General features: G+C 47.3%; 3 protein-coding genes and 1 pseudogene across 5 annotated transcripts; all 4 read right to left on the reverse strand.

The window, feature by feature from the left end:
* Window positions 1-463: 463 nt before the first annotated feature.
* Window positions 464-8,750, reverse strand: LOC123110529 (tRNA(His) guanylyltransferase 2). 3 transcript variants are annotated; one of them, XM_044531068.1, is made up of 15 exons: window positions 8,527-8,750; window positions 5,902-6,034; window positions 5,057-5,188; window positions 4,840-4,884; window positions 4,547-4,716; window positions 4,180-4,265; window positions 3,981-4,088; window positions 3,618-3,735; window positions 3,420-3,549; window positions 3,187-3,318; window positions 2,871-2,915; window positions 2,626-2,795; window positions 2,261-2,346; window positions 2,066-2,173; window positions 464-827 (listed from the first exon to the last, which is right to left on the reverse strand). In XM_044531068.1, the coding sequence occupies exons 2-15, from the start codon at window positions 6,006-6,008 to the stop codon at window positions 726-728; spliced, it is 1,539 nt and encodes a 512-aa protein (XP_044387003.1). In that variant the 5' UTR covers window positions 6,009-6,034; window positions 8,527-8,750; the 3' UTR covers window positions 464-725. The 3 variants fall into 3 exon arrangements, with proteins under 3 accessions (XP_044387003.1, XP_044387005.1, XP_044387004.1); XM_044531070.1 differs by having other exon boundaries at window positions 464-861; XM_044531069.1 differs by having other exon boundaries at window positions 5,902-6,058.
* On the reverse strand, window positions 7,050-7,553 carry LOC123114665 (uncharacterized; annotated as a pseudogene).
* On the reverse strand, window positions 7,554-7,808 carry LOC123110530 (dehydration-responsive element-binding protein 1B-like). The gene has a single exon (XM_044531071.1). The coding sequence runs from the start codon at window positions 7,806-7,808 to the stop codon at window positions 7,554-7,556; it is 255 nt and encodes an 84-aa protein (XP_044387006.1).
* A 2,967-nt stretch (window positions 8,751-11,717) lies between the features above and the next one.
* LOC123110531 (peroxisomal membrane protein PMP22) lies at window positions 11,718-14,118 on the reverse strand. The gene is made up of 6 exons (XM_044531072.1): window positions 13,791-14,118; window positions 12,938-13,042; window positions 12,760-12,835; window positions 12,300-12,370; window positions 12,065-12,150; window positions 11,718-11,953 (listed from the first exon to the last, which is right to left on the reverse strand). Exons 1-6 carry the CDS (start codon window positions 13,959-13,961, stop codon window positions 11,893-11,895), a joined length of 570 nt encoding a protein of 189 aa, XP_044387007.1. The 5' UTR covers window positions 13,962-14,118; the 3' UTR covers window positions 11,718-11,892.
* Window positions 14,119-21,871: the final 7,753 nt, after the last annotated feature.

Below are 21,871 nucleotides of genomic sequence, written 5' to 3' on the forward strand. Positions count from 1 at the left end.
GCAGGATACTCGCTTTGAGAAATTCTTTAGGCCCCGCTTGGATTCTCGTTTCCGGTTATATTCGGCCCTGTTTGGTTGTCGTTTTCTTTTCCAATACACCTGTAAAAGATATGGACCTCAACTCGTTGTTTTGTCTTCCGCCGAGAATTGCTAGTCCCGATTGGATTGCCGGATATTTCCCACACCCGTAAACTTCTACACTTGCATATTACTGGTTCCCAAAGAAATACATGACACGGGTTGTATTTGTAAATCCGATGCGCTGAGGCATGTATCATATACCAGCCCATTACCGGTGTATTTGAGGAAACAGGCGTAATAATTACCATCGTGATACGACGTTCCAAGCGCCAGGTCGTCTTGTCCACCGGTTTTGTTTACGGGGCTGTATTTTACAAGTGTAACCGGCTGGAAAACGCTATTCCAAGCGCGGCCAGCTGCCGGTAAAATACAGGTGTAAAATAAACACCTTCGTATTTGATTACAACGAATCCAAGCGCAGCCTCAGCTGGTTTACGATACACGCCTGGACCGGTCGTTTCGTTTCCAGGCGAAAAAACAAACTGTGACTGGTAATTTACATCTGTCAAATAAATACTTGTGTAGAAATGTACACCCATTCCAAGCGGGGCCTTGCAAAGAATGCAACCATATACGCATCAGAGAAACGAGGAGGATAATCTGGCACACACTAAGCAAATCAACCTACTAAGAATACATAAGGATCATCTTCTGTCGAAAACATAAGAATGCTTTGCCCAAAAGTGTGGCCCCGTGTCTACGTGGGCCACCGCCACATCCCACCGCTCATCTTCACTGGCTTCCACCTGCACCCATTGAATTTTTGTCCAAAAAGACCACCTCCATAGTTGAATTGTCAAAAAAGACCACCTTTAAAACAGATTGACAAAAAGGACCAGCTGCAGCGTGGCGGCAGGTGCGCCAGCCGACACGTGGCAGCTGCCGCCACAGACGCCGGCGGCAGCACCCGCCGCCACGGGCGCAGGCGGCAGCCTAGGCTTAACAGGTTTTGCCGTCCGCGAGTCCAGCTGCAACGGGACGGACCGGAGCGGTGAGCCATGCCGCCACGCAGCAAGGCGGGCAGCTACTGAGGCTGCACGCACCGCGACAGGCTAGATGGGCCCTGCCGCCACGGCCCGAGGCGGCATCCGTTGCGTGGCAGCGGCGCCCTGTGCGCGGTGGTCATGCCACTTTGTTTAATCGGCGCCACTAGCGCAAGCGCAGGGCAGAGATACCGTCGGGCTGGGCTATTTTTTTTCTTTTTTGACGAACTGGGCTATTGTTCAGTGTAGCCGCGTACGTACGGCGGATTGACTCGAGTCATACGAACGGCCGGCTGGAAGAAAATAGCTCTATCCATTTACCCAAGTGCTAGTTTCTCCAAGTTGGTATATCCATTTACCGCAAGGCGGGCCGGAAGAAAATAGCTCTATCCATTTACCGCAGGGACTAGCTACAGTACGCACTAGCTGCCGCCTTTGGCAGTGGCGGCATGGCCCACCTGGTCTGTCTCGGCGCCCACGCAGCAGCAGTAGCTGCAGCCTTGCTGCGTGGCGGTCCGTTCCGTTGGAGTTGACGCGAGAAAACCGGTTAAGCCCGGGCTGCCGCCTGCGCCCGTGGGGGCAGGGGCTGCCGCCGGCGTCTGTGGCGGCAGGCGCCACGTGTCGGCTGGCGCACCTGCCGCCACGCTGCAGGTGGTCTTTTTTGTCAATGTGTTTCAGAGGTAGTCTTTTTTGACAATTCAACTTGATAGGTGGTCCTTTTGGACAAAAAATCGCACCCATTTGCACTCTAAGTCGTTAACACCGTGAGAATCACCTTCTAACCCAATGCGAAAATAAACAAATTAAAGACGTCTGCTCTCGGATGCACTTCTTCCGTGGGCGACATGGGATTGAGGTGCGAACGCGAGAGCATATTTCAGTTATATAATTACTGTAAAGTTACTTTGATCCTTTCGGGGATTTTAAATTGTAAGCATCTAAATTGCCACTTTCTGGCAGCACAAACAACATTATTGTTGAACATGATTCGGACCAAATACCTTTTGATGGTAAGCACACGAACCCTTTCGAAACATAGCCGGTTCATTGTTGTAGTTCATTTGAAATCGCTGAAAAAGTAACTCATTCTTGTCCTTTGGTAATGTGTCCTTCACAGAATAATACTAGAGTTACTAAAGAATTAACTGGAATAAGTAAAAAAAAAAACTACTCCTAAATGATGAAAGAAAGAAGACCTTCAGTATCTCCTTAGCTTTGTTTTCGCCTTCTCCAGATTTCACCAACATCCAAAAGCATGTAGTGTATTGATTTCTGTTGTGACCTGTGAATTAGCATGTAGAATGAGTCAGCTCATTTTCTTCTTATGATTTGTTCTAACTATGACAAGAGTCAAACCCCTTGCACCAGGATATCTTCAAAAAACAAGATACATGAAATGATAACACAGCATATATGTTATATAAGCACCAAATTTAATGCATCCATAGTTCCATACTGCTGCAGATGAATTCAGATATTACATACTGTACCACCATCGACAACTTCATAAATATTTCCAATTAGTTAAGGATATGGTCTTTAGGAGGGAGGAATAGCTCACATTCTGATTGCCTCCGGGACAAATAATCACAAACGATCCTTGGTTCTGGGTAACAGGAAACTTCTACTTGGAAGTGTGGTGGCTGCACTAGCTCTTTACTGGGGAAATATTCTTTCCACTTCATCATGTAAAAGGAAGTGAAACATGATGAACATGAAGAAATGATTAATCTGCAAAACAAGTTGCATATTTTATCAAAGGCTTGACCAGCATGTACTGTAGGAATTCATAAACCAAGTAACTACCTCTCATCTCTCTGATACAATTCAGTCTTCTCCTGGAACACAAAGCTGCGACAATAACAAATCATTAAAAATAAACATTTGTAACAAACATAAGACAGCCTGTAAGAACTGAAGAGTGCCGCATTTAAGCTTCGCTGGCCGCTTCACTTACAACTTCAACATGATCCCTTATATTGCCAATATATTCAATTCAAATTACTATTACTGATGAAAAGAGGCAAAACTGTGCCATGCGGAAACACATATTTTGTTTTTATCTGTCTTTTTTGTAGTCTTCTCCATGCAAACACAGCTATTCTCAAGGGGTAGATCATACCTGTACTCATTGTCAAAACCATAGCCAAAGATAATATCAGGAAATTGCTCCATCATCAATGAAGCACAGGCGTTCATCAATCTTAAAGCAGTCTCATCATTTGGCTTGTCAAATGAATGGACCAGTGAGAATCTGGGGGAAAAAATAATTCTCCATCTTGATAAGATGATATAATTATCTAAATGGTATTGTCACATGTGTTTAAATAAATAAGAGACCATAGAAGTCCTCACTGATCAAATTGGCAGGCGCTAATACGAACAATGGTCCAATTAGAATATGGAAGCCTATGGATGTTGTCAAACTTCTTCACATACTCATATCCATATTTTTCTTTCCCCCCAAGACACAGGTAGTCTGATGCTGTATATATCCAAAGTTGATAAGAGTTGGACTGGAAGCATACCTAAAACTAGAATGATTCAACTAACCTTCTCCAAGAATGTATTGATGGTTTTCCCAAAACTCAGGACCTATGAGATCAAAATTTGACACTGTAATTGCCTCACGGGTTCTTTTTATGGGATTCCCACAGTCATCTGTTTTGACCTACAGTAATATGTATGACTTTTTCAGTATGCGAAGTGAACCTAACTGGGTTAGTTGAACTTAACTAAATGTTGAGAAAAAATATGTCCACAAAATGAAATGCAGTAAGCAAAACCTTTCATGGTCACTGGTATACACCATGCAAACAATAATTGTATGAGAAAAATATGTAAATACTAAATACCTCACTGAGACTGAGCAGGGACATAAATAATGATGAACTTATGAATGCTTGATAGCATTACCTTATCTCGATAAACACTGGATCCTTTCCGAAACATAGCCGGTTCATCATTATAGTTGACTTGAAACTGTTGCAAAAGCAACTTGTTCTTGTCCTTAGAAAATGTTCCCTAAAAGAAAATAGACGGTTCACGAAAAAACAAAAAATGATTCATACCAATGCCACAAAAGACAAGTATAGCCCTAGATAATTTAGATGACCTTCAATGCTTGATGTGCCTCTTTTTCAGTTTTTCCGGACTTCACCAACGCCCAGAAGCATGTATTGTACTGATTATTTATATGACCTGAAAAAAACACAAAATTAAATATGTTAATCTTCATCCATTAAATCAAATAGAAAAGTAAGTAGCCAAGGAACCAGACACAGAAATCTCATTGACGTGACGCATAAAAAACTATATTTATTATATTAGTTAATGTTGATGAATATGTATAATTTCTTTTAAAGGGTAAATAACATACATAATATGATTTTATTGTCAAGGACATCAACACACATAATTACACTATATAAGTATCTTATTATTATATTACAGAAAAGTCGATTTTGGTTCAAGAAGCTTACAGTCCACTTGTCTCCATGTCAAATAATCACGAATAGTATTTATATTTGGATAGCATACAACTCGCCCATCAAAATATGGAGGCTCCTTCAAATCATTATTAGGAAAGAAATCTTTCCACTTCATATCGTACACAGATGTGAAGTGAGAAACACATACAGAGATAATTTTGCTGCATACATTTGTAGAGAGGTCAATAGCATGATGAGATTTTATAATTAAATTGTGCAAATAGATTTGGGTATGGCAATATCCTAAAATACCAAGTGAAGAAGTGAACAGATAAATAACGTGCCTTTCCCGCCTTTTATAGAATTCAGTTTTCTCTCTGAAAACAAAACTGCAAAACAAACAGAAATATAAGAAGCAGAGATTATATCCAAAGAATGAACAAAATGCTCTCAAAAAGTAAGAATGGAGCCCGTGCAATTCAAAACCATTTGCATATAATCTTTTTTATGAAAAATCTGCAAACAATTTCATAATTTAACTTTGATAAGAAGATGTTATACCTGTACTCATCACTAACACCATAAGCAAACACTATGTCAGGGAATTCCTCGAGCATAGAAGTGGCACATGCGTTCATCAATCGTAAGGCTCTCTCATCATTTGGTTTCTCAAAGGCATGCAACTCCGAGAATCTAACAAAAATAAAAATGAAATTAGTGGACACTGGAAAGAACAAATATAAACTATAGCTAAATACACGTGTGTTGCAACGGGACAACAGATAAATTTATATAGTTCGTGATATGAGCTAAACTGCAAAACCGCGAAGGATAAGGAACCTTCAATTTCTGTCTCCCGTGCGGTTCCCTACAGGGAGTAACTACCGTGGTCAGCACCACACAGGAAGCTTTTGTGCCCCCATGGTGAGGCGCCGACCAAGGAAAAAAATGGAGATGTAGCACGGCAGAGTGCTCCTCCACAACGCAAGGGGCCAAGCATGACGACGTGTATGGACGCTGCGACAGCCTATTCGCGCACTTCCAATCCAACAAACCGCTTTAGATCCGACGGTTCTGGTGTTATGGTGGATGAACGACCACCAATCCAAACTTAATGATTTGTATAATTTGGAGCATCAAGTTATCCTCATATTTGCATAGTGAAACTTTCTTTGCATGTTGTTAATCCTCACAAAAAGACACTGGTACACAAGGTAGCCTAATAGCTAGGATGGTTGATGCAGTTGCTTAACCAGTAGTAACCATGTCAGTGTAAAGCTAGGAAGTGAGCAGAATGTTAACGGTTAGAGACTATCCGATATTAGAAAGCAGCAATCACTCAACATGGCTGTGGAAACATTGAGTATTTCCATATTACCCATTTAGGAGGAAGAGATGAATTATACCGGTGGAAATGGCAGCCATCGATGCGGACGACGATCCAGTTGGAGGCCGGGAGGTGGCGGTGGAATTCGAACTCCCTCTTCACATACTCATACTTGCTATTGGCCATCACCACAAGACACCTCCCTCCTGTTCCTGGAGAGAATCATAGCAAAGGGTCTAGCACTTGGGTGAAATCTGACTTTATGCACTGCTGTCATATGACATATACTACACACATGAATTGAATTAGGAACATACAAACATGAATTTGACATAAAACATACAAACATGAATCATCCAACTCAAATCATTAGTTAGTTGTACATTTATCATGGCATAACACGAAAGGTGGAACCTGAAGATCAATCAGCTAGCAATGGAAAAGGAGAAACAGTCACTTCAAATTGAACTGCAAAAACGTCTTATATTCAGTTAGAAAGGTAGTAATATTTTAGGTTTGACTGTTAAAATCAACGACACAACGTAACAGTACCACTATATTCCCAATCAAAAACAAGGTTTGGGACATCTATTATGCCAACAAAACCACTAGTACTAATGTGTTAACCAATTTCGGCCAGTATAACCAAGACAAAGCTCCTGCTCTCTATAATTGCATGTTACTGCTAAACTTTGATTTCAGATCAAGACAGCGCAGATAAAACAACTTAATCTTTTCCTTTTCATATAACTTCAGTCATTGCATGTTTCACTGCTAAGGGCATTTCTAACCGATCCCCTATCCGGCGTTAGTGAAAGATAAATTGGATTTTACTCCCTTAGAGCATCTCCAGTAGCATGTGTATATTTGGATGTCTATATATTCATATAGACAATGGTCTAAAAAGATTCCCTCATATACACATCCAGTTTTGCATCAGAACATCTATATACAGGGACCATGACAGGTGGGCCGTTGCTGGGGAGAGGAAGAAATCATAACTACAGCTGAGTTTAGACAATGCCTTCACATTGTCCAGGCGTGGACATTGTCGAGGTCGATTTAGAGGATGTGTATATTTGGACAACCATATAGACAAGCTGTTGGACGCCTGTTTTAGACTCGCGTCGTGGAAAACGAGTATAGACATCCATATAGACAAGCTATTGGAGATGCTCTTATGCCGCACCTAGCCGATCCCCTAAAACGCATAAGAGAGGATAAAATTTACTCCGACCCGCACCAAAGGAGTAAATATACTCCACCGAGACGGGCTGAAGGATAAATTTCAGCTCCCTCTCGCCTCCTCCCTGCTGCTCCTGCACGCCGCTGCTGCGCTGCAGCAAGCGTACCCTGTGCCAAGCTCGCGTAGTACGACCCTGCGACTATGCCGCCAAACCACTGCTCCTCGTCGAGCTCTAACAGGTCACCGGAAGACATGTAAAACTCCGGCGCCAGTCACGCGACTAGAAGAATAATCTGCTGCTGCTGGAGCGCCACGATGGCCACGGTGACCGGAACCTGCAGCTGCTGGAGCGCCACGACGGCCACGGCGACCGGAACCTGCTTCTGCTGGAGCGCAACGACGGCGGCGGCGACCGGAACCTGCTGCTTCTGGAGCGCCACGACGGCGATGGTGACCGGAATCTCCTGCTGCTGGAGCGCCACGACGGCCACGGCGACCAGAACCTGCAGCCGCTGGAGCGCCACGACGGCCACGGCGACCAGAACCTACAGCCGCTGGAGCGCCACGACGGCGACGGCGACCAGAACCTGCTTCTGCTGGAGCGCAAGGACAGCCACGGCGACCGGAGCCTGCTGCTTCTGGAGCGCCACGACGGTGGCCTTGATCTCCCGCGCGCTGTCGAAGCTGAAGGAGCCGGCCGCGAGCACGGGCAGCATCCGCCAGGTGGGGTCGGCGAAGTTGAGGCAGGCGGTGTGGCCGGAGAGAGCGAGCACGGCGGCGTCGTGCGCGTGCGCCACCATCTCGGCAGTGTTGAAGGTGCTGAGCCAGAGCCTGGAGCCCTTGATCAAGGGAAGGAGGTGAGCAGCCCTGGCCCTTGCCTCCGTTTGTGCACGGACGCGCGGCCTCGTCGCACCCCTGCTCGCCCCCCTGCACCACCGACGAGCTGTATATGCAATTGTCCCGATTTTGTTTATGTCCGCCGACGAGCTGTCGTTTCTGTGGCCGACGAGCTGTTGTTTCTGATATCAACTCTGCCCACCAAGTGGTTGACAAAATGCATACCAAGTGTTCGACAAAATGCATAGTCAATTGTAAGTTTTACTCCGATATATAGGGGATCTGCTAGGTCCGGCCAAAACTTAGTGGAGTAAAAATACTTCACTAAGGGTTTACTCCGCCGGATCCTCCGTTATATACAAGGGATCGGTTAGAAATGCCTTAACATGTTTAAACCAAAACATTTGCTCATCCGAAAAAAAAAAATCAAACTACAATTTGTAAACATTTGCCCCTACTGGCATTATCACAAACACCTATCAAGCAAAATCCTTTCACATGTAAACTTGCATATGCACCGGAAAAATCTTGCAGCAAGCACTCATCAATAAATAATCATCATTATATTCTCACAATATGAAATCTACAGCAAGTGCTCATAAGATAAAAAAAAATCAGGAAAAACAAACAGAGGATGCAAGAGGAAGGAGGGGTGAGGAAGGACGAAGGAGCGGTGGCTACCTGCCTATGGACTGGTCGCCGGCGTAGCTCCGATCGGAGGCGTTGATGGGAGGAAGATGCTGTTGGTGGGAGCGGCTGCTCGACGGAGGGCTGCTGGGATCCTGTACCGGCGTTGGCGCAGCGGAGGATTCGGCCTGCTAGACGCAACGCGGCGGAGGGGCGGCGGCGGCTAGGAGTAGTCGCGCTCGGGAAGACTCTTAGCAACTCGAAAAGAAAATCCGATATTTGTTTAGGTTCAGTTTAAGATCAACGTATCGTTCGGCATACTGCAAACGTGCGCGATGAGCCCAATTCTGTTGTTTTTGGATACCGAGTACAACCAATATTTGGTCATTGTCTCAAGAAAAAACAATATTTGATCAACCTCAGATCAAAAGAAAATAGTACTGTATTTGGTAAACCTGTCGAACACGACATGTCTATTTATTTATTTATTTATATTTTTTGAAAAAAGGATTATCCTATTTATATTTATTTATTAAGAGCAAACATAATAAGACGATGTAAGCAGGCTATAAGGACACCTTCAGCGTGCAGCTACACAAAGTGTTGCGACGGCATCGGCACCTTAAGGATGCATGTGGCGATGTTACAATCGTGCACGTTGGAGCTGCAACCGGCATCTGTTTCGGTGAATGCCACAACCACGTATGCCGGAGCTACGACTCATCGTCGGCGATGCTACAACCATGTATGATGGAATTGTGACCCGTTGTCGGCGACGCTACAACCATGTGCACCAGAGCTGTGACCCGTTGTCGGTGATGCTACAATTTCATCGCCGGTGAGGCTGCAAGCACGCGAAGTTGCAACTAGCAGCGTCGTGCGCTGGGACCGGCGACAGTGTATGCTAGGACCAACAACGGTGTTTGCTGCAAGAAGCCATGTCTATCGCGTTAAGGCTGCAAATTGCAACTAGCAGCGTCGCCGGTGAGGGTGCAAGCACACGAAGTTGCAACTAGCAGCGTCATGCGCTGGGACCGGCGACGGTGTATGCTAGGATCAACAACGGTGTTTAATGCAAGAAGCCATGTCTGCCGCGTTAAGGCTACAAGCACTAGCACCCGGGAGCTGCAACTCACGATGGTGTATACAAGGACCAGGGGCGGTGTGTGCTTCAACAATAGTGGCGAGGCTGTGACCCCATAAGAGGGAGCATGTTAGGGAACTAGACGTCTCTCTCGATTACAAGCCCGAATTACAGTAGCTAGCCCTGGTTACAAGCACGAAATGGGATACAGGAAGAGGAAAGCGAGAGGAAGAAGAAGAGAGCCGCCGCCGCCGGGTTCGTGATCCTTCGCGGATGAGTTGGTCGTTGCTTCTGCCCACATACTTGTAGCTGCAGCGGCCAGAGGATTCCTAGCCGATTCCTCCGCGAACTAGTAGTAGTCTCACAGAGGGCTCAATCACAGTAGCTATTACAAGAATCTGGATACACGAATGAGATGAAGTGGAAGAGAGAGGAGCCGCCGCCGTTCCGTGCCGTGATCCACTGGATGGAGGGTAGTGGCGAGTCGTCCCGCTCCTGCACGCTGGTCTTGGGGCTGACGTTGTTGGTGGTTGGCACCAGGGTGACGATCTCGGCGGCAACCTCCTGGTGGATGAGATCGACCATGGGCTCAGGGTGGACGGTGGTGGTGGCGTCCTGGATCTCGTTGAGGCTGACGACGGTAGAGACTTGGGTCGAGCCATCCATCGAACAGTTGATGGGCGCCCTGACAATGTAGGCAGTGGACGCATCACAGATGACCTCGAGGACCTCCGTGGACTTGGTGGTGGAGGAGGAGACGCCGGGGATGGGCGCAGGTGAGGCATCCGTCGTGGTTGAGGCCGCCGGATCACCAAGCGAGGTGACCACGGGAGGGTCACCCACTCGTGCAATACCCAACGCTGAGCTCATCTCGTCTGCCTGAGCACATAACCTCTCGAGATACCACAACAACTGCTCCTTGGCAGACATGGCATCCCACTCAGGTGGTTTGACGGCGGGCATGGCATCGTCGCCGGTGGAACGGAGGAATCGGGTGTGGACAAAAAAAATTGGGGAAAATTGAGGGGTGGAAGGGTGGTGGCCTGGCTCTGTATACCAGATGTTAGGGAACTAGATGTCTCTCTCGATTACAAGCCCGAATTACAATAGCTAGCCCTGGTTACAAGCACGAAATGGGATACAGGAAGAGGGAAGCGAGAGGAAGAAGAAGAGAGCCGCCCCCGCCGGGTTCGTGATCCTTCGCGGATGAGTTGGTCGTTGCTTCTGCCCACATACTTGTAGCTGCAGCGGCCAGAGGATTCCTAGCCGGGCCAGGCCCATGTGATGTGCACAGGCAAGCCCACGCGCAAGTATGGGCTAGGGTTGGGCCCTGACAGAGCACGTATGCGGCAAGCCATGGTAGTGCGGATGGCGGTGCTGCAAGCTACAACGACAACGCTACGAGCCCGAGGCGGCAGGGCTGCTAGGGGCACGGTTGATGCGAGCGTGTGTGCAGAAGAGCGAAGGGGGCTAGTGATATTGCTGCGAGTGGAACGAAGCTATGGGCGGGAGGCAAGGGTGTGGGTCCCCCTGTTGCGGGGTGGTATTGGACGAGAGAAGACAACCAAATCAACGCTAGAGAAGATCGTGGACTTACATGCGCGTGGGATCCTACGGCCCGGGAGGCGGTCGGTCAGATGCTGCGCCGGTCAGTCGGCACCTAGCAGGGCCCATTTATCTATCACCTTCTGGCATCTCTACCTAGTTAAGAAGTTTGTTGCATCAAAGATTACTTGGAGCATCCAGACAACATTCTGTGCAATTTCGCTTAGGATTTCACGAGACATGAGGTTCACTTCTGCTTTCTATATTTAGATTCAGTTTTGCTAAAGCACATCTAGATGTGACATAAGTATTGCACATCTAAGTCCTATGTCATTGATCTTACGTCGAGATTTGTGTGGATATTTTCCTTTTCTTTTTTTTCCTCTTTATGTTTGATTCACTCACTTAGATGTGCAATAACTAAAGCCCATCTAGATGTGCCCTAGACACCCATTTAGATTCTACAAACCTCAGAGCATGTTCATTTATTTCCACGCGTCAGATCCCAGTAAAGTCCCTATTTTCCTCCCAAAGGAAAAACAAACATGGTACCTTCTAGAGGATAATTTTTGCTTTGTAGGTTTTTTTCCCAGTGGCAAGAAAGGGACTCTTCACATTGACATACTCACATACTTAGTTGAAACATTCACTCTAGGTTCTCGATGCTCGAGGGGTTCAAATAGAAACATAAATACAAACTGAGTGATAAAAATGAACTGAGAAAATCACTAGTGGATACTTAATTAGCTAGAAATACAATGTAGCACTAGCCCCTTCCTTCCATCCTTCTTTTATGCATTCTTACTAGTGCCGGCAATGGATCTTGCTGCTTTCAGGTTCAGAAACACTGCCCTGTAATTGCAGATCCAAACCGGCAGGATGAGTACATCAAGCATTACTGATAATCTTCCATTTAAAACTTCTAAAAGAAAAATCAAACAAGGAGATTAATCAGGGCCATACCAGCATGATGCAACGGAGCTGGCGAAAAGAACTCGGAGCTGGAGTGGCATGTACTCATAATTGATCCAGCTAACTATTGGCCAGAACTGCATGCAGCCACAGAAAGGTATATACACGCGTTATATATTGCTCATGTATTCAGTATTCTAAAGCTTTTCGAGGGGCAGAAAAAAGATAAGCAGACTAGAAATATCCACTACAAGCAAGACACAAACTAGGTGATGGATAGTGATACCTTCCAAGCTGTCAATTGGATGTTTGCAAAGTCCTTCTTGACCTTGCTCTTTACTTGCCCGAATGGCCTCCCTGAAATTTTTTAAAATTACTTTCCATGTTGCCGTTACTCGCTGAAAAAAGGAAGTTCAACAGAGAATGGATGAATACACTTGCAGTCCGATTAATGCACAAGACTTGGCCAGGGAAGTGCCTACAATCCTAAATAGCAATAAATGCATTTTTTCCTCGGCAAAATTCAAAACGGTAACCTACAGCCCCAGGAACTCACAACTGAACTGGCACTAGCATTTTTATTTTTATTTTGGAAAAGAAGGGACAGACCAAGTTGTAGTCATTTTGTAGAAATGAAATGACATCTGTACATATACATGAAAAGAGCTGCCAGCAAGATTTCTCTTGATATCTGTACATATAGAGGAGTTTGATGGAAAATAAAATATGCATTCAACTTAGAATACCTTCAACTACCAGACCGTAGTACATCATGAACATCATATTGTTCCATGGTGATACAGTTAGCTGCTCCACTATGACCTGCATATATAGTGCAAGAATACCAGTTAATTAATTGAGCTGCGAGAAAATGATGCATGGTCCATGAGTAAATGCCAAGATCAAAGATAGTTGCATGCATGCCTTCTTGGCTGTAGTTTCTTTTCCTTTCTTCTGTCCCTTGAAAATCTTGTCCATAAGCTTGTGGAAAAAATGACCGAATGGTCCTGCGTATGCAAATCCATAGAGCTGTTTGTTTGCCAATCACATAGTCATAATACAAGTTAGATAGTACTAATTACGACAGCATATATAATATCAAAAGAAGAGTAGAATGAATGGATTGCTTAAGCTCTTTGGTGCATGCAGTACTGAACTAAAAAGACAGACATTAAGCATAAGGTCAAGTCCTTCATCTACCATTAGTTTCTGCCCGATTCAAAAGTCAAAACACGTCACTCGCATCTATAAAATAAGAATGATAATATAATCTTCCACTCTAGAAAATCAGTAGATAAACTCATAAACTGCAGATTTTGTGCAAAAATATGACCTTTTGCATACTGTACAGAGAAAACATGAAAGGGAAAGTAGGATTAGTACATACACAAATTAGTCTTTTTGTACCGTTAAAAAATTATCATAATTTTGTATGGTTGTTTACAAGTGCTGCTAATAATACATATTGTACATCTATGGAAATTTACACAATTATTTGAAAACTCACAATATGTAATTTTTGTGGATTGCCGTTTTCTGAACTTAAACATAATACTAGTTGTTAGGTACTGCTGCTGAATTAGATTTGTGGAAATTAACAAGACAAGATTACTTCGTTGGTTAACCTTGATTCATCAAATAGACGGCAGTTGTACTAACACTGTATGCCTACTTTGCGGGGTAGGTGGCCGGTGGGGATGGATCAAGAGATGTAATGTATGGATCGGCAAATTGCAAACAAGCAAGAGAAATGAGAAAGCAGTGACAAGCTAGGTACCATTATGAGGAGGAGCCTCCTGAGCTGGAGCTTCTTGACGCCGGAGATCTTCTGGGCGACGGCGTCGCTGCAGCCGGCCAGCACCCCGGAGGTGATGGCCTTGGTGCGGAGCGGGTGCTTGGAGAGCTGTCTCATGTACGCCTGCCCCGCCGTCGCTGCCACCTCAGACATCGCGCGCGGAGAGATGGATCTGATCCCGGCGCTTTGTGCGAACGAATCAGCTGCTCCTCGATCTTCTTCCTCCCCCGACTCAGACCCCCACCGCGTGCAGCGTGCTGATTTATTATCGATCAATTCAGTCTGGTCAGTCTAGACGCGGGGTGGTTGGTGGGTAGGTCGGGCGAGTTAAGTGCTTGGTAATTGGAACGCTGTGACTCGCCACAAGCGAAGAAATCGAAAGGAAACGGGCAGAAGCCGGCGATTGAATAATCAACGGCCTGCAGCCAATCGGGCATCAGCTTAGCATATTCTTCTAATTTAACTTTTAGTTAGTCAAACTTAGTGACCACGTTTATAGGACTAAACGTCCTTTTTCCAGTCTAGCGAGAAACATAGAGGTGATGACGAATTTGGATGCTACTTTCTCTGAAATGAGAGTAAAAAGCATAAGCATCACTAGTGTGGTGGCAGCAGAAATTCATCACTTTTCTTATCGGAGTAGAATGCAACTTCAAACACTCACATAAAGCATTGTATGCGTGTGATCCCTTTTTGACGAAGGGCTCACGCCGTGGGGCATCACTCCCCTCTTGCTCCGTCCCGAGGCGTGCTCGCATGGCGGATGCAGAACCATGCGGCGGCATGTTCAGAGTAACCCATGTCGACACGGTAGGCGAGAAAGGGCTCAGTCCATGGTGCAATTACAGCCATGACTTCGTGAGCCGACGGTGTTTCTTCGAGTGCTGAACCTCCGATGGTTTCTTCGTCTGGTTCGATAATAGGAGGGATGATCTTTTCCGGACCATCGGTCTCCGCGTCCTTGCCACTATCTTGCCAGACCACGGATGGTTTAAAGAGTCGTTCCAAAAAGGTGTTCTGAGGGATAGAGTCGCGTCTAGCGCCCATCCGGGCAAGCACGCCGGCAGCTTGATTGCTGCCTCTAGAGACATGATGGAACTCCAACCCCTCGAACCGGGTGGATATTTTGAGGACGGCATTTCGATATGCTGTCATTTTTGGATCATTTGCGTCGAATTCGCTGTTGACTTGGGGGATAGCGAGGTTGGAGTCTCCCCGCACCTCGAGCCAATGTACACCCATTGATATTGCCATCCGAAGTCAATGCAACAAGGCCTCGTATTCGGCCGCATTGTTGGAATCGGTGTACATGATTTGAAGTACATGCCGAATATTATCGCCGGTGGGGGATGTAAGAATCACTCCAGCCCCCAATCCGGCAAGCATCTTGGAGCCGTCAAAGTACATCGTCCAATGTGAGTACGTACTGTATTCCCTGGGGAGTTTGGCTTCCGTCCATTCGGCAATAAAATCCGCCAACACATGCGATTTAGTAGCTCGGTGTGGTTTGTATGTAATTTCGAAAGGCAGGAGCTCAATAGCCCATTTGGCTACGCGGCCAGTGACAACCCTGTTGTTAATCATGTCGTTCAGTGGTAATTCAGATGTCACCGTGACCGAACACTCTTGAAAGTAGTGTTGGAGTTTTCGGGATGCCATGAAAACTGTATAGGCTATCTTTTGGTAATGCGGATACCTAGATTTGCACGGGGTGAGTACTTCTGATACGTAGTAGACCGGCTTTTGCACCCAGAACTTGTGACCCTCTGCTTCTCGTTCGACGATGGGAACTGCGTTGACCACCTAATTTGTGGTCAAGATGTATAACAGGATTGGCTCACCTACGCCGGGCGCTGCTAGTATGGGGTTGTGATACGTCTCCAACATATCTATAATTTTTGATTACTCCATGCTACTTTATCTACTGTTTTGGACTATATTGGACTTTATTTTCCACTTTTATATTATTTTTGGGACTAACCTATTAACTGGAGGCCCAACCCAGAATTGCTGTTTTTTTTGCCTATTTCAGTGTTTCGAAGAAACGGAATATCAAACGGAGTCCAAACGGAATGAAACCTTCGGGAACGTGATTTTCTCACCGAACGTGATCCAGGAGACTTGGAACCTACTCCAAGAAGTGCCAGAGGCGGTCACGAGGGTGGAGGGCACGCCCCCTGGGCGCGCCCCCTACCTCGTGCCCCCCTGTTGCTCCACCGACGTACTCCTTCCTCCTATATATACCTACGTACCCCCAAATGATCAGAACTGGAGCCAAAAACCTAATTCCACCGCCGCAACCTTTTGTATCCACGAGATCTCATCTTGGGGCCTGTTCCGGAGCTCCGCCGGAGGGAGCATCCACCATGGAGGGCTTCTACATCAACACCATAGCCCCTCCGATGAAGTGTGAGTAGTTTACTTCAGACCTTCGGGTCCATAGCTAGTAGCTAGATGGCTTCTTCTCTCTTTTTGGATCTCAATACAATGTTCTCTCCCTCTCTCGTGGAGATCTATTCGATGTAATCTTCTTCTTTTTGCGGTGTGTTTGTTGAGACCGATGAATTGTGGGTTTATGATCCAGTATTATCTATGGAAAATATTTGAATCTTCTCTGAATTCTTTTATGTATGATTGAGTTATCTTTGCAAGTCTCTTTGAATGATCCTTTTTGGTTTGGCCAACTAGATTGGTAGTTCTTGCAATGGGAGAAGTGCTTAGCTTTGGGTTCAATCTTGCGGTGACCTTTCCCAGTGACAGAAGGGGCAGCAAGGCACGTATTGTATTGTTGCCATCGAGGATAACAAGATGGGGTTTTTATCATATTGCATGAATTTATCCCTCTACATCATGTCATCTTGCTTAAAGCGTTACTCTGTTTTTAACTTAATACTCTAGATTCATGCTGGATAGCGGTTGATGAGTGGAGTAATACACTACGGGAAACTGCTTGTCGTGGTTCTAAGTCTGACAGTAGAATAGGGGGTAGGTATGGAGAGGCAAGATCCTAGCTATGGAGCAGTTGTAAACACAAGGGATGCACGAGTTCAGGCCCTTCTCGGAGGAAGTAACAGCCCTACGTCTTGGAGCCCTGAGGCGGTCGAGTGGATTATATGTGTATGGATTATAGGGGTGCGAACCCTTTACACTGAGGAGGGGGTGGCTTATATAGTGTCCGCCAGACCCCTCCGGCCCTCAGTAATGCAGGGTTTAAAGTACGTTGAAGCTAGGCGTTACTGGTAACGCCTTACATAAAGTGTCCTAAATGCCATAAAGACTACTTAATTACAGACCGTTTGGATGCAGTGGCTCTTGATCTCCTGGTGGTCGAGTGAGTCTTCATGGCCGAGTCCTTCGAGTCCGTCGAGTGAAGTCCCTCTTGGTCGACTGGAAGGCAGTTTCTTCTGAGAGTGTCCTTGGGAAGGGTACTTGGGTCAGGTCTATGACCCCACCCTAGGTACATGACTTCATCATTAGCCCCCGAATGGATCGAGGTTTGAGTGAGGAAGGAGTTGATAATATTTCCGACCTGCTTTTGTGTTCTGGGCATGCATCATCTTGGACCAATAATCTCTTCGTGGATAAGAGCAACTTTCCTTTCAGTCGCCTTGATCCATTCTTTCCTCTCGTCGAGTGAACTTTTGAACTTAGTAATTTCCGAGCGACGGGCCGCAGGAAATCTCTCGTCTGACAGATTGATCTGCTGTTAGCGGATTTTGTGGGATCCGAATTTTGGGGAAGCGCGCGAAGTGGGGTGGACCGCGGCGCTCGGATGGGATAGGGCATAGACGCCTCGATTCCCGCGACGTCTTTTTCGCCACGTATCGCGTACGCGCGACTGTTTCGGGATGTGATTGGATTGCCTGGGCCCACTTGTCATCCACTCGGAAGCGGCCCTACAAAATGCGCCCGGCGAGGGTTTTTGAACAGTACTCCCCACTTCTCCTTCTGTCCTCTCCGCCTCCGCCCACAGCGCCTGTTCTCGCCTCCGCCCAACCACTCCTCGTACACTTCACCGGCAACAATGGTGAAGGAGAAGACGGCGGCTCTGGAGCGCGCGAAGAAGGCGACGACGACGGGGAAGGCGAAAGGGAGAGCGACCAGTCGGGGCGGATCCTCGTCAAGGTCCCGCCTGCCGCACGGTTCGATTCAAGGGGATTGGATCCGCTCGACCATCACCGAGAGGGATCTCACTGAGATGGCCAACGAGGGTTTAATCCCCCACGGGGCGGCGAGGCTCCCGAGGAACGAGTGGCAACCGCAGCCGCAGGAGGGTGAGTGTGTTCTTCTGGCTACCCACGTTGACCGTGGGTTCTCCCTGCCTCCGAGTGTTTTCTTCCGTGGTTTCTTGAATTTCTTTGGGGCGCAACTCCACCATTTCAATCCGAATTCCATCGCCTACCTTGCTGCCTTCGTGTCCATGTGCGAGAACTTCCTGGGCTGCCGACCGCACTGGGGTCTGTTCAAGAACATATTCACTTGTCGTTCTTAGACAGTGAAAAAGGCGAGTCCAGATGATGATAAGACTAAGGTTATTCAGATGTGTGGGGGTCTGGGGATTCAGATGAGGAACAAGAGCACCTTTCCGGCCATGACCCTCCCTGAGTCGGTCAGAGGATGGCAGTCGACTTGGTTCTACTGCCAAGACGAGTCGACGCCGGGGCAGTCGAGTGGTCTCCCTCCGTTCTCCATGGACCGAGCGAACAAGCCCTCTTCTCTGAAGGTGCTCCCTGAGGAGAAAGCCCAAGTGAAGATGTTGATGGAGCGTGTAGTCCAGTTAGTTCGGGAAGGAGTGACGGGTATGGACCTTCTGGAGGTCTTCCTTAGGCGACGCATCCAGCCACTTCAGTACCGAGGCCATTGTATGTGGATGTACTGTGGAACCGAGGATGAAACTCGGGTCCATCCAGAAGCAGTCGACGACGCCACACTAGAGAGATGGATGGCCGCGATCACAGGGAATAAAGACAACCCTCGAGGAGCCAGGAGGATTCCGCCACTCGACCATTCTAGCACTCCAGACAAGGTATGCCCACTTTATCCCCAATTGTAATCTTGTCATACTTACTCTGCTTTCGCTGCAAATTGGTCGATTGATCTTTATTTTGCTATCTGTCAGGACACCACCGAACTATACTTGATGCCCAATGGAGCACAGACGCCGACTGAAGAGGAGGAAGGAAGTGGGGGCGAAAGTCAGGAGGAGTGGGACTCGGACGCTGCTGCTGCTGATGATGATGACGACTCTGATGGGGAGGAAGAAGAGGAGGAGGAGGAGGAAGTTGCACCGGCTCGCTCGGAAAGGCGCTCGGAGCTCGTCCATGACCCTGCAACCGAGCGTGGTAAGGGGGTCGCAACTGTCATTCAGTCAACCAAGCGCCCTCGAACCACTTCTCCGGCACTGACCGTGAAAGCTCCGAAGCAATCCAGGGTGGCACCGTCAAAGCCGGCCAAGGTCTTTCCGAAGATGAAGGTGGCGATCCCCACCATCTCAGGGTAATGACGCTACTTGAGTTTTTCTGTTCTCCATGAACTTATTCTTGGTCGACTTATGAATCATCCGACTGACTTCTGGAACTGCAGCGCTGCTACTTCTGATACCTCGGCCAGGGCTGACGATCATGAGATGGAAGACGCTGCCACTTCGAAACCTGGTACGACTTTCATCGTTCTATCTTCAGTCGATTGACTTTTTGTCTCTAATTTTTGATTCTTTTCTGTAGCTCCGCCTAACATCGTTATTACCCGTCCTGACGACGACGATGAGGAACCACTGAAGCAGAGGAGGAGCAAGAAGACGTCTGCTGGCAAGGCGACTCAGAACGTGCCGGCGCCCGAGACATTGGTCGTGGAGGGAGAGAACACCACTCGGCCCACCGTATCTTTTGCGGTGTCGTTGACGAGTGTTCACCCCACATCATCGAGTGCTGCACAGCCTTCACTTTTCTCGACCCACTACGCCCCAGAGGATCAAGCCAGTGCTGCGAAAGAAGCGATACGCCAGGCGGGAGTCATGATGGAGCAAGTGAAGGCCATCCGAGAAGCCAGCCAGGCAGCCTATGACGCCAGTTCCGCTCTTCAAAGTAACGTTCAGGTCAGTCGGTCATCGCCTGTTCTATTAGGATATGATATCGGAAAATTCTTTTTTCTGAAATCCGTAGTAATTGTCCTGCACCCACTGGGTGTGTCGATTGGAATTCCGGGTTAGTGGGGGCACGCTGAGTGCACCCACTGGGTGTAATCCCCAAGGCTATGGTGGACTGCTGGCAGTCGACCATAGGCTTTATAAGTTTTTCCTTCATTCGACTAGGTCGAATGGATTTCTCAAACCGGTGGGGGCACGCTGAGTGCACCCACTGGGTGTAGTCCCCGAGACTGTGGTCGACTGCTGGCAGTGGACTACAGTCTGAAGAGCAACTCCTGTTTTTTTTGTTGGTCGACTGGTCGACTCTTGACTTGATAGAACTAGTGGGGGCACGCTGAGTGCACCCACTGGATGTAGTCCCCGAGACTACGGTTGAATGTTTGCATTCAGTTGTAGTCTTAGAAACGTATGATTTTTCTTTAGTCACTCGGGAGTGACTTGTCTTTGACATCTGTCGATTGGTTCTTCGTAGAAATCCTGCGACCTTGCGGCTCGTTACACCGACCTTGCGGCTCGTTACACCGTAGAAATCCAACTCGAGCTTGATGTGAAGCTGGTCCAGGAGAATTTGGCGAAGGCAAAGGAAGAAGCTAAAGGTATGTTTGGTGAGGCCTTGACGACTGCTTTTGCCCCTCATTTGTTTCAAAGTCTGACCTTGCTGTAACTTTGCAGGCAAAGTGAAGGAGGCCCAGAAGAAGAAAGACCTTGAGCTAGCTGAGATGCAGAAGATAGATTTAGAGAAGACCAAGCTCGCAGACAAGAAGTTGGCTTCGGTCACCAAGCTTGAAGAAGAAAACACCAATCTGAAAGCTGCTCTTGATGTTGCCAACAAAGAAGTGAGTCGACTGAAAAGTGACAAGATTGCCCTGAATGACAAAGCCAGTGAGCTGGTGGGGAAGAAGAACGATCTGGAGGCTTATCTGGGTGGACTCGCCAAGAAGCTGTTCCTCATGCTCGAAGGTAATCTTTTGCACCAAACGGGTATTTCAACTGTGATCTTTCCATTCGACTGTTGTCTTGACTTGGTGGTTGTTTTGCAGAATTTTGCCAAAACTTTGAAGAGGAGACTCGTCGACTGGAGCCTAACCTGGACCCCATCAACTCTCCGGTGAATGATGAAGTCGCCATGAACGTGCTTCCGGCTCGAATCTCGTGTTGCTGTCGTCATCGATTATCTCGCAAGGCTGAAGGTCACCACTTCCCGCATCGATGCTACGCTCTGGCCCAGGGAGACGCTCCAGAATGACCTCGAGTCCCTAATGACTCGACTGAACACAGTCCCAGACCAAGTGCAGGAGTGGAAGAAGTCTTCTGCCAGGTGTGGCTACGATGTTGCCCTATCTTGGCCCGAGTCCATTGCAAGGATGCACGAGAAGACAAGTTGGCGGCTCTTCGAGTGGCTAACACCAAGAAGCACGATTTTCGGTCCTTCATTGAGACCTTCATCGTTGCTGCCACTCGGATTGCTGATGGAATCGACCTCGACGAGTTTGTTGCACCTTCCAGCCCTCCACAGGAGGGGTAAAAAACTTCTTGAGCTCGACACTTTGAATTTGCCTCGGTATGCCGAGTGATTTTGTAATGGACAAACCTTAACAGGCCTAGCGCCTGAGCACTTTTGGTTCCGTTAGGTATCTATCCAAACTTGGATTCGACGTTTGCATATGCTTGCATTTGGTTTGAGATATCTTTTGCAGGTTAAAGCGAGGTGCTTATTGCAATCGACTTGTTCCCCAATTCACTTAGGCAGGCACTGGGCCACGGCTAAGCCTCCGAGTGGGAGGCATGCTCTCCACTCGGTAGGATTTTCAAAACTTAGGCGAGCCCTGGGTCGCAGCTAAGCCTCCGAGTGGGAGGTGTGCTCTCCACTCGGTAGGATTTCCAAAACTTAGGCAAGCACTGGGCTGCAGCTAAGCCC

The sequence above is a fragment of the Triticum aestivum genome, chromosome 5B (assembly GCF_018294505.1).
Source record: "Triticum aestivum cultivar Chinese Spring chromosome 5B, IWGSC CS RefSeq v2.1, whole genome shotgun sequence".
NCBI classification, from domain to species: Eukaryota; Viridiplantae; Streptophyta; class Magnoliopsida; order Poales; family Poaceae; genus Triticum; species Triticum aestivum.

Excerpts from the sequence above, each read along its gene's own strand:
- LOC123110529 (XM_044531068.1), bottom strand. The coding sequence starts at position 6,008 with ATGGCCAATAGCAAGTATGAGTATGTGAAGAGGGAGTTCGAATTCCAC. Across the intron at positions 3,319-3,419 it reads AGCGCCTGCCAATTTGATCA|ATTCTCACTGGTCCATTCAT; the intron begins GTGAGGACTTCT and ends TTTTTCCCCCAG. Across the intron at positions 2,916-3,186 it reads GGTTTTGACAATGAGTACAG|CTTTGTGTTCCAGGAGAAGA; the intron begins GTATGATCTACC and ends TTATTGTCGCAG.
- LOC123110530 (XM_044531071.1), bottom strand. The coding sequence starts at position 7,808 with ATGGTGGCGCACGCGCACGACGCCGCCGTGCTCGCTCTCTCCGGCCAC.
- LOC123110531 (XM_044531072.1), bottom strand. The coding sequence starts at position 13,961 with ATGTCTGAGGTGGCAGCGACGGCGGGGCAGGCGTACATGAGACAGCTC. Across the intron at positions 12,371-12,759 it reads CTACGGTCTGGTAGTTGAAG|GGAGGCCATTCGGGCAAGTA; the intron begins GTATTCTAAGTT and ends AAAAAATTTCAG. Across the intron at positions 12,151-12,299 it reads TCCAATTGACAGCTTGGAAG|TTCTGGCCAATAGTTAGCTG; the intron begins GTATCACTATCC and ends GGCTGCATGCAG.